Source organism: Schistocerca cancellata, chromosome 2, assembly GCF_023864275.1.
Source record: "Schistocerca cancellata isolate TAMUIC-IGC-003103 chromosome 2, iqSchCanc2.1, whole genome shotgun sequence".
NCBI lineage: Eukaryota > Metazoa > Arthropoda > Insecta > Orthoptera > Acrididae > Schistocerca > Schistocerca cancellata.
Genome location: NC_064627.1, coordinates 125,908,536 through 125,920,939, shown reverse-complemented (window position 1 = coordinate 125,920,939; position 12,404 = coordinate 125,908,536). Strand labels below are relative to the sequence as shown.

At 43.2% G+C, this 12,404-nt stretch overlaps 1 protein-coding gene across 1 annotated transcript in view; it reads left to right on the top strand.

Annotated features, from left to right (window-relative positions):
• Positions 1 to 11,591, top strand: part of LOC126144045 (trypsin-1-like) — a 45,964-nt gene extending 34,373 nt beyond the window's left edge. Inside the window, exons 6-7 of the mRNA XM_049915466.1 lie at positions 1,003 to 1,202; positions 11,435 to 11,591. Of these exons, the coding sequence (XP_049771423.1) occupies positions 1,003 to 1,202; positions 11,435 to 11,578 (344 nt within the window). The 3' untranslated portion in view covers positions 11,579 to 11,591. The remainder of the gene's footprint in view (positions 1 to 1,002; positions 1,203 to 11,434) is intronic.
• Positions 11,592 to 12,404: the final 813 nt, after the last annotated feature.

The window sequence follows — 12,404 nt, the reverse complement described above, 5'->3', positions numbered from 1 at the left end:
GACCGAGGCACACAGGGCCAACACCCGGCATCATGGTGTGGGGAGCGATCTCCTACACTGGCCGTACACCACTGGTGATCGTCGAGGGGACACTGAATAGTGCACGGTACATCCAAACCGTCATCGAACCCATCGTTCTACCATTCCTAGACCGGCAAGGGAACTTGCTGTTCCAACAGGACAATGCACGTCCGCATGTATCCCGTGCCACCCAACGTGCTCTAGAAGGTGTAAGTCAATTAACCTGGCCAGCAAGATCTCCGGATCTGTCCCCCATTGAGCATGTTTGGGACTCGATGAAGCGTCGTCTCACGCGGTCTGCACGTCCAGCACGAACGCTGGTCCAACTGAGGCGCCAGGTGGAAATGGCATGGCAAGCCGTTCCACAGGACTACATCCAGCATCTCTACGATCGTCTCCATGGGAGAATAGCAGCCTGCATTGCTGCGAAAGGTGGATATACACTGTACTAGTGCCGACATTGTGCATGCTCTGTTGCCTGTGTCTATGTGCCTGTGGTTCTGTCAGTGTGATCATGTGATGTATCTGACCCCAGGAATGTGTCAATAAAGTTTCCCCTTCCTGGGACAATGAATTCACGGTGTTCTTATTTCAATTTCCAGGAGTGTATAACCTTGATCACAATAACGCTATTATCGGGTTAAAATGACTTAGGTAAACGTCACCATAGAAGCCCTTGGAGAAGTATCGATACACACTATTCATTCGTAGGTCGTTGTTCTTTGTTGTTGTATACAATTACGTTAACAGACCTCCATGGAATAAGCAATAATTTGAACTAAACCTAAGTGAAAAGTAGCGAACCCCTTCTATGAAAGCGTCAACGACCTGAAAGTTATTGTATTGATCACATTCCATTTAGTTTCTCCTTGAAAAGCTATCGAAATTTAGTCCTACTCTGTGATATGTCGTTACACGACGTGATGCTGTCGTGCACTGCATTTTCGACGGAATAATGTAGTAGTTCTCACGCTGTTCTAGCTGGTTCGACTGGGATTGCTTCCGGTTGGGGCGCCACCGCTTACACTGAGGCACCTGATATCCTGCAGTGGGTGGAGGTGACTATCGTCGACTTCCCGACTTGCCGCCAGCTGATCGACGACATGGGCATAGAGGACAACTTCGTGGTGGACACCATGGTGTGCACCGGCCCCGTCACCGGTGGCATCAGCCTTTGCGGCGTGAGTTGCTCTCCTCCTAAAACTCAATTTCTTTATCAGTAAATCTGGTTGAGTGTAATGACTAACCGCGACGCGCCTATTTTGATCATCAATGTTCTACTTTAAGGCGACCAGCCACAATTTCCTCTCTTGTGTAACTCCAGACATAATACTACGCAAACGTAACGTCCTCAATTTTTTAATATACAGTCTAATCTCTGTGTTCCGCTGCAGTTTTTGCCTATCTACTTCCTTTCATAGCATACACGTTGCTTTTTGATATCCAAAATATTCCTACCGTCCTGTTCAATCTTCTGTTTGGTATTTTCCGCTTATTACTTCCCATGCCAATTCTAGAGATAACCTCACTTCTTACGAGTCCAATTATGTGTTCTTCTGGAACGCCACATGTCGAACGCTTTGATTCTCTTCTTTTCCAACTTTCCCACAGCCCATGTCCATGTTTCACTATCATAACATGTCGCACTCCAGAACGAGATTTTCACTTTGCAGCGGAATGTGCGCTGATATGAAACTTCCTGATAAATTAAAACTGTGTGCCGGACCGAGACTCGAGCTCGGGACCTTCGCCTTTCGCAGGCAAACGCTCTACCATCTCAGCTACCCAAGTAGACTCTCGCCCCCTCTCGCAGCTTTACGTCAGCTAGTACGTCGTCTTCTACCTTCCAAACTTTACAGAAGCTCTCCTGCGAACCTTGCAGAAATAGCACTCCTGAAAGAAAGGATATTGCGGAGACATGGCTTAGCCACAACCTGGAGGATGTTTCCAGAGTGAGATTTTCACTCTGTAGCGGTCCGGCACACAGTTTTAACTTGCCAGGAAGTTTCATGTCGTACTCCAGACGTTTTCCCTCCTTGCCTGTGTAAGTCTGCTTCTTTTATTCACCTGCTTCGTCCGTCTTGCGTCATTTCACTTCAAAAGTAAAAGTTGTAGCATTCCTTCATCTAGTATATGGTACCCAATTTTTATATCGAGTTTCTTGCACATTTCATTTCTGCAACTCATCTGTCCGTTCGTCTGTCTGCCTTATGCGTTTTCAGTTCAGGTTCTGTGCTCAGTGGACGCATTCTCTAGTTGCCGTAAGTTTTCTTCACTAACACAGAGTTGAGTAATCTTATGGGCGATTCTAATCATTCATATTCCTTATGACTGAATTTAATTCCACTTCTTAATTTATCATTTTTTTTCCAAACTGCTTCTGCATTCAATCGTACATGTTGTACATCACAGAAAATATTCCTGCGTTATGCCCTTTTTAATCCGATTACTTTCTTCTTGATCTCTCTCCCCTCTTGGTTCTTGTACTCAATATTAGTTATCTGTATTTTCTAACGGGTTATATCCACTTCACTAAGAGTATCGAACATCTTGAACCATTTGTTTCCAACCTTTTAGAGTTCGTGGCTCACTTGATCAACTATGTCGTTGGTCCCCCTGTAAAATACCTTCTACAAAATGAAATACTTAATGAAAAAGTTGCGAATAAAAATACTACTCACCTCAGTGCGGTACCGCAGCTTGCTTCTTGTTACACAAGTCGTCAAAATTTGGCGCTAAATAAGATACAGCCACATAAATTTCTATCTCCTCACAAAGTCTTGATTTGTATTCGGTTTTAATGTCATCCACTGCTGAAAACCACTCTCCCAAAGATTGGACGTTGCTAAGGAAATCAATACCTTCAGGACTTTATTCCACAAGCTTGCGAACCTTTTCCTTATTGAATACCAAAATGGCGGCAATGTCATTGAAGAAAATAAAATCTTTAGTGTAGAATCTGATGAATGTGCTATTAACCCTTTCTCTTCCACAGTTTTGAACTCAGAAGGACAATCATTACTGAAGGGATTCTGAACCCACTGAAACCTGCCACATTCTCAGGAAAATATCTTTTTAAATGAACGCGAAATTCAGTTAAATGTGTTTCACTTATAGAAAAATATCTGCAGTTACACTTATTTCATTGCCACTTATAAAATGCTTCAAACATGGAAAGTAGTCCATTTCTCCTCCGTCGCTCATTTTTCTGTTCCAAAGCAGCAGCTTGTTTTGGAAGGCTGAAACTATGTCAGTATACCAAATGAAATTATTTTCACTTCCTTGCGCAGAATTATTCATTAACTTCACAAATGTGTGACATAAATATGCGATATTATGTAGAAAGTCATTGTCTAAAAAACACTTATTCCTGACAAGATTTTCTTCTTCCGGGTGAGAATAGCTTCATAGTTTTAGTTAAAAAATGCGTGATAATACATTTCCCCTGGAAAGCCAGTGAATGCTTGTATAAAATAAGAGAGATGTATGTTCTACCCCCGTATCGTGATAAATTTGACTCAAAAAATCTAGCTTTTTGAAGACGAGTTTTAATAAAGATCACCACATTCATTACAGTGTGCATTGTTCGATTCACATCAATACATATATGTTGCGAAGCAAGTGGATCTCCATAGATAATGCAATTACTACGCATAAAATGAGGAGCTCTGCTGCGGGTAGATGCTTGTATACAACCGTAAAGCCCGGACATGGATCGTGTACCGTCAATATACACTCCAACACAGTGAACTGAGTTAATTTGATTTTCTGTCATGAAAAAATTAAATGAGCATCTCTGTTGCTATCAATGGCCTCATCAAGCTGCAAACCAGATTCCCTTCATCTAATTTTTTTTATAACTTGTTCGTGAAGATCCTCTCCTAAGTCTTGAATTCGATAACTAATTGTAGTGTCAGACAAAGGAATGGGCAAAAGCTATTCTGCCATCTACTGGGCATTATGTGAACAGCACACGGTAGAACTAATTTATCTGCAATAGTTCGGGCTTTCTTACATTCTGCTGCTCAGTAAGCTATGTACATTGTAGAGCGCTAGAAGTGTTTTACTCGAGATTTTCGCCCGCTTAGGGAATGATGACTTTTGTTCTTTCCCTTGACTCAGTTTTCTAGAAAAATATTTTCTTGGTTTCACCACGTCATTCTTATGAACACTTTCGAAACGACTGCTTTATTTGCTAGGCAGCAGATATTCAATATAAAGTACTTTCAAACGCAAATCACACTCTGGACGCTCTTCATTGTTCACAACAGGTCACCTGAAACCAATATTTAAGTAACTATTTCCTACACTAGCGTTTACTATCTTCTTTACCACTTTCATTGTTGCCCTCAGCAGGCTATTGCGTTTAACATTCGCTTGGCAAATTAAAAAACTTTTCCTTAGTTTGTCGTCCTTATCAAGCTTGATCACAAAATTGCAATATGACAAAAACTGGATGAAAACTCAAACGTCACAAGTGCAACATGCGATACTTCAACATCGAGATTATGACGGTTTACACAGGCTGGCCAACACCTCCAGGGGACTTCTTCCGACGCCACACAAACTGGCCCTACAAACGTAATTCCCGCAACTGTCTTAATTTGACGTTTATACTACGTTCTTTTTTAGGTTGTAGATGTCCTTAGCCCTCATTACATTTTATCACAGATACTCGCACATTCGTGTGATAGAAGTTTTAAATACCTCGTAAATGTTGTGGATGGCTTTATCCGGTTTAAATAGAACCTTCAGTATTTTGACTGTGGGTAGACAGACCTTATCGCTTATGTCTCGTATTAGGGGCGTTCAAAAAGAAACGAGCCGAAGCCTGGAATGTGCTAATCGGTTACAGGAGGGTAATGGTTCAAATGGCTCTGAGCTCTATGAGACTTAACTTCTGAGGTCATCAGTCCCCTAGAACTTAGAACTGCTTAAACCTAACTAACCTAAGGACATCACACACATCCATGCCCGAGGCCGGATTCGAACCTGCGACCGTAGCGGTCGCGCGGTTCTAGACTGTAGCGTCTAGAACTGCTCGGCCAATCCGGCCTGCACAGGAGGGTAATATCGTGGTGTGTGTACCGAGTTGTGGTTCCGACCAGAGCGTGGAAGTTCACAGCCCATCGCTAGAGGGTGCCTGTGCACGTCACGTGACTTTACAGAGCTGGCAGCAGCATGTATCAATCGTCCAAAGCTGCCAGTGACATTGCAAACAGTGGCATGGAGGCGTCAACAGAAGAGCAAAGAGGTATTGTTTGTTTTCTAACAGCGGAAGGAGTAGGAGGCACGGACATTCATCGACGAATGTCACAAGTGTACGGCGATCACTGCATGTCCCTTGCAAGGGTCAACGCATGGCACTAGCACTTCACCGAAGAACGGGTGTCGTTAGCCGATGATGCACAGTCTGGAGCACCACACTGCATTACCTATGACTTCGTCCAGCTGGTGGATGCACTCATTACCAACGACCGCCGAGTGACAGTGAAAGCCAGAGCCGCAATGGTCAGATTGAGCGTCGAAAGTGGTCACACCATCATGCGCAAAGTGTGTGCCAATAGGTGCCCCACATCCACACCAGAAAGCATTTCGAAGGGCCCACTGTCTTTCGCATCTGCAGCGCTATGCTCAGGAAGGGAATGCGTTCCTGGCACGAGTAGTGGCTGGAGGCGAGTCGTGGTGTCATCACTTCGAACCAGAATCGAAACGAAAAATTCTCCATTGGAAGCATCCAGGACACGAGAACCATAAAATGCCAAGGCCATCCACACGAGTGCGGGAAAGGTTATGCTGACGTTCTACTTTGACGAAAAATTCTCCATTGGAAGCATCCAGGACACGAGAATCATAAAATGCCAAGGCCATCCACACGAGTGCGGGAAAGGTTATGCTGACGTTCTTCTTTGACCAAGATGGCCCCTTTCTGATTCACTTCCTGCAACACGGGACAACAGTGTATGTCCAGGGTTACTTGCAAACCTTGACCCCCCTTCTCCAAGCGATCAAATCAAAACGACGAAGCAATCTCAACCGTGGGGTTCTTCCTTTCCACGACAATGCAAAGCCTCCTACGGTCAAAACATTCGCGGACACTCCTGCAGAAATTCCAATGAAGGGTTCTCGGCCGCCCTCCATAGAGTCTGAAACTCTCTCCCTGTGATTACGCCATATATGGTCCCCTTAAAAAGGCTCTAATAGGCAAACGATTCACCTCGGACGACGACGTCCAGCTGTACGTGCGGAACTGGTTAACATCGCAGCCCCGGGAATTTGATGAGACAGCCATTCACCGCCTTGTTTCACAGTGAGACAAGTGTCTCAAAAGCTATCGTCAATACTTGTAACATACAGGTGAAAATGAAATGAAATGTCGTGTGACTAGGACGTCCCGTCGGGTAGACCGTTCGCCTGGTGCAGGTCTTTCGAGTTGACGCCACTTCGGCGACCTGCGCGTCGATGGGGATGAAATGATGATGATTAGGACAACACAACACCCAGCCCCTGAGCGGAGAAAATCTCCGACCCAGCCGGGAACAGAACCCGGGCCCTTAGGTTTGACATTCCGTCACGCTGACCACTCAGCTACCGGGGGCGGACAACATACATGTAATCGTTTTTGTAATTCTGTCTCCGGCCCGTTTCTTTTTGAACGCCCCTTGCACTTGGCCGTCCCATGGCATGGCTAAATTTCTGATAAGTTCTTTTATTCCTTTATGTTCAGTGAAGCACCTGAAGTCGGAAATTTACTTTCCTCAACCGCTCCTGTTTTCCGATAAAGAATTCCAATAGCCGCACCGGTCTTCTTCATTCAAATAATGGAATATTTCGGCTGTCGTTACCCTAAATACAAAGTAGTGTCCACAATTTTATCAAATGCTGCGCCAAACTTAAAAAAGACACAGATACATGCCATTGTTTTTCAACTTAATCAACAAGTCTCTCTAAACACCGGAAGGAACGTTCTGCCAATCGTTGAATTCCTCGGCGACGGAACGCTGCCCCTCCATCACGAAATATTTGAGAACTGCTGTGTGAACGTTCTCATCGTCTGAAAATACCAGACGTTGAAAATACTGCTGCAGTTGTAAGATTATCTTATTACCACACGGTCGGTTTCGGGCTCTTATGCTCCCTCTTCAGGTGTCGTAGCTTGGTGCTGTCACCGCCGAGCGCCGCGGTGGACGTGTACAAGTCGCGGTGCCCTACCAACGAGTGCAGAGCATGAGCCTTTCTTTCACACTTGTTACGTACATGTTAAACGCTTAGAACCATCCCTTCTGTCTTGTATGAACGCAATACTTCCATAGCTCTGTCAAACGCAGACTCTAGTACTGGATGTTTTCCCAATCGATACACACAGCATCTTTTATGTCAGCAGAAAGTTCTTCCTCCTCCTCATAGAGGCCACCTCTCCCCTCTCACCTTTGCGTTTTCGAAGAACTCATGTTTATGATTCCTCCGACAGTCTTGACTTTTTCGTAGGCTAAATCAGGTCTTGTTGCGGCGACTTCTTCGATTTCTTCATATTTACTGCCAAGTTATTTCTCTGTAACTTCACTGCACTTCCTATTGATTTAATTAACACATCACAAAAAGTTTTGCACTTGCATCACCCCGGTTCCCAAAACTCCTGGAAGTAGACGTTGACTATGGATATTGTATCACAGACAGCCCCTTTGACTGTTCAGAGATGGCACTAAACCCGCCCAAAGATATAAACAACCGTGTATGAGCAGCGCCTATTAGACGGAGGGGGTCCAGCAGCCGAACAGTTCCAGTCATTACACCAGGAAGGAGGTACACGGCTCTTGTTGTCTGTAGTTCAACCATGCCTAGACGATCAATACCGCGGTTCGATCGCGTCCGCATTGTTACGTTGTGCCAGGAATAGCTCTCTACAAGGGAAGTATCCACCCTTCTTGGAGTGATCCAAAGCGATGTTGTCCGAACATGGAGGAGATACAGAGAGACAGGAACTATCGATGACATGCCACTCTCAGGAGCCCAAGGGCAGTGGAAGACCGCTACCAACGGATTATGGCCAGGAGGAACCCTGACAGCAACGCCACCATGTTGAGAAATGCTTTTCGTGCAGCCACAGGACGTCATGTTACGACTCAAACTGTGCGCAACTTCACTCCCGACGTCCATGGCGAAGTCCATTTTTGCAACCACGACACTATGCAGCGCATTACAGATGGGCCCAACAACATGCCGAGTGGACCGCTCAGGATCGGCACCACGTTCCCTTCACCGATGAGTGCCGCATATGACTTTAGCCAGATGTGTTTGGAGGCAACCCGGTCAGGCTGAGCGCCTTAGACACACTGTCCAGCGAGTGTAGGCAGGTGGAGGTTGCCTGCTGTTTTGGGGTGGCATTATTTGGGGCCGACGTACGCCGCTGGTGGTCATGGAAGTCGCCGTAACGGCTGTACGATACGTGAATGCCGTCCTCCTACCGATAGTGCAATCAAATCGGCAGCATATTGGCGAGGCATTCGTCTCCATGGACGACAATTTGCACCCCCTTCGTGCAAATCTTGTGAATGGCTTCTTTCGGGATAATGACATAACTCGACTAGACTGGCCAGGATGTTCTCCAGACATAAACCCTATTGAACATGCCTGGGATAAATTGAAAAGGTCTGTTTATAGAAAAAGTGATCCACCAACCACTACGAGGGACCTACGCCGAATCGCCGTTGAGGAGAGGGACAATCTGGACCAACGGCGAATTGATGAACTTGTGGATAGTATGCCGCGACGATTACAGGCATGCATCAATGCAAGATGACGTGCTACTGGATATTAAGGGTGCCGGTGTTTACAGCAGTTTGGACCACCACCTCTGAAGGTCTCGCTGTATGGTGGTACACCATGCAATGTATGGCTTTCATGATCAACAAAAAGGGCAGAAATGATGTTTGTGTTGATCTCTATTCCAATTATCTGTACAGGTTCCGGAACTTTCGGAACCGAGGTGATATAAAACTTTTTTTGATGTTTGTATATTTGTGATCTCTTGGTATCTCAGAGCGTGTCATATCAACCGAGCATTTCTTTTAGTCAATATGCTCCACGAATTTCTTGCGTCACCAATTCTGCTCAGTACCTCCTCATTTGTCACGTGATCTACCCATCTAATCTTCTGCATTTTTTCATAGCACCACATTTCAAAAGCATACTTTTTCTTCTTGTCTAAACTGTTGGTCATCATTGATACAGTTCCCTACATGCATACACTCGAAAGGAATACCGTCAAAAAAGTTTTCTGAATACTTATATTTTTATTCAATATTAGCAAATCTCTTTTCTTTGGAAACTCCTCTCTTGCCATTGCCAGTGAACATTTTATATCATCTCTACCGCGGCCATCACCAGTTATTGTGATGCCCAAATAGCAAAAGTCATACACTACATCTAGAGTCTCGTTTCCCAACGTAATTTCTTCAGCATCACCTGGTTTCATTCGACTACATTCCATTGTACTTTTTTTTGCGTTTGCTGATATTCATCTTACATCCTCCTTTCAAGGCGCTTTCCATTCTGTTGAGCTGCTCTTGCTAGTTCTTTCCTGTCTCTGAGAGAATTACATTGTAGTCGGCAAACCTCAAAATTTTTATTTCTTCTCCCTGAGTTTTAATCCCTACTCCAAATATTTCTTTGGTTTCGTTTAGTACTTGCATAATGTAGAGATTGAATAACATAGGGATAAGCTGAAAACATGTCTGAATCCCTTCTCAACCGCTTGTTCGATTCCATGCCCCTTCCATCTTATAACAGGCTTATGGTTATGTCCATGTTTTAGAAAGTGTATCCCACTCAAGATTGTCAAAAGCTTTCTCTAAGTTTACAAACGCTGTAAAAGTGGGTTTGTCTTAAGTTAACTTAATCGTAGTGTCAGCATTGCCTCGCCTGTTCCTGCATCTTCCCCGAGATTGGCTTCTTCCAGTTTTTTCATTCTTCTGTAAATAATTAATATTAGTATAGTGTAAGCGTAACTTATTAAGCTATAGTTCGGTAATATTGACACCTGTCAGCACCTGCTCTCTTCGTAATTGTAATTATTACGTTGTTGTTGAAGTCTGATGATATTTCGCCTGTCTTATACACGTTGCACATCAGTAGTTTTGTCATGGCTGGCTCTCCCAAGGCTATCAGTAGATCTCACGGAATGTCGTCTACCCCCAGGGCCTTGTTCATCTTTCAGTGCTGCTATATGCGAATTAATTGTGTCACCTACAATTGAAGATCAGATCTTAGGACGACTGGTAAAAAGTAATTTAGATTGTTACCAGTACTTCTGTAATCGTTTATCGTCGATTTTCGTTGCCAGTCTGTCATTAATACTGAAAATTGTTTTCAGTATCATCACCGATTATTTCGAACACGATTTGCCGAGTTGTAATTCTCTTTACAGATTTTGTCAGTATATCACAAATGTAGTTGCACTGCCAAATAAAAAATCATGACTATTTTACGACTTCCGACATTTGTGAAGTACGTTCTGTAATTGAAGAGAGCACAGGACACATTATGTTCAATTTTCAACACTTGTCATGTGGATATTTTGTAAGCCTCAAACCAGACAGTGTCGTTATTTGAGTATTTTTCTCAAATATCTCACGTCTATTTATCTCATTTTTTTGTGTTTGATCCTGTGTCATGTACACGAGCTACTAAGGAGTGGAATGTGATTAGCCGAGTGTCATGAATTCACAACCAGTTTACCACAAATAAGGCATATGTTAGCCTGACTTCACGATTTGCGTGTACTCGTATGCACCGTATGTCTTGAATTTGTCGTGTAGACAAATTATAGACAGTAAGTAAATTTTGTTACAAAATACATTCAATCCTTTAACAAAATGAGAATCCTCTATTTTTATCCCACAAAGAAGAAGGTTACATGTGGAAAATTCCGTAATATCGTAAAAATCAGTATATGATAATAAGTACTGACTCATGTGCACCTGCTTTCATTTGCTGTTCAGTAGATAATCGACATACATTTATACCAACTTCTGGTATAAATAAAAATCTTTGTATATGTATCATACAGCTTGTAAAAGACAGTGATATTTGGAACAGCAGTTATACGTTACATGATGTTCTCATATTTTCATTCTGTGACGAAAAGAAGAATAGTAGTAATTTGATTAAACCGATGTAATGGAATATCTCTTAAAGTATGTTTAACAAAAAAGCTATTAAACAGACCTGCTATAGATGTGAGTAATTTCACGGTTTTCTACGACTCTGTGATTAGTTTCTCCTGGCAGGAAGTTAATCACTGAAGCCAGATATTTCACTAGTTGTAGCGTACATGAGATTTACGGGCAGCGCCAACTTTTAGCGCGTCTGTATTTTGTTATTGAATGTGGTACCATGTGCTGCTGACTTGCAGGGTGACTCTGGTGGACCTTTGGTGCAAGACGGGGTGTTGATAGGCGTGGCCCAGTGGGCTTACGGCATGTGCGGCTTCGAGGGCGCTCCATCCGGTTGCACCAGGGTCTCCGCCTTCATCGATTTCATCAACGACAACCTGTAATCTCGCTTTTAATTTTGGCAATAAAGTAAGGTGAAAGTGATGACGGTTTCCGAATATATGACAATCACGCAAAAGATTGCCTATACCTTTTCACAACGCTCAAATATTTTCAACTGCAACTGTGCTTATCTTCACAGTCGATGCAACAGTAAACCGGATTCGAAAGGTTTTTGACATTTTACGCCAAATACGATGGCCTACTGCAATTTTTCAGCGTCAGTAAAGGACACTAGTCCAAGCTCCCATTTTTCCCTCTCCAATCACAAGAAAAATTCACTTTAGTCAAAATATCACACTGATAGTGCAGTTAAAATGGTAAATTACGAAATAAAATGGGGATTCTATTGTGATTGATACCACGTTAAAGCAATGCTGGGTATTGTTTACCATTTCCCTTTCACCATTCGAGATTTAGATTTTGTTTACAATAAAGTTTTCAATGTGTGTGTGTGTGTGTGTGTGTGTGTGTGTGTGCGTGTGTGTGTGTGTGTGTGTGTGTACACGCCTTCGTTCCGATGGTAGATGTACATTTGATGCTCATCGTCGAAAGGCACTTGTAAACGTACAGAAATTTTTTTAAATTATTTAAGTGAGAGATATTTCTACTTTCTAATCTTTACAAAAGTTTCACAAAGATGATATCAAAGTCTGTTTGTTGTCTTTAAAGACCTTATGAGGATTTACTCTTGTAACAAAAATGACGAACATCAATGTACTATACCAAATTGTACGACTTGGACATGGGAAAGATGTTTCGAACATTCGAACATGAAAATTATTTGGTATTTTGAGGAGTATGATGGCTGCGTTTGAGCAGTGATGGAGT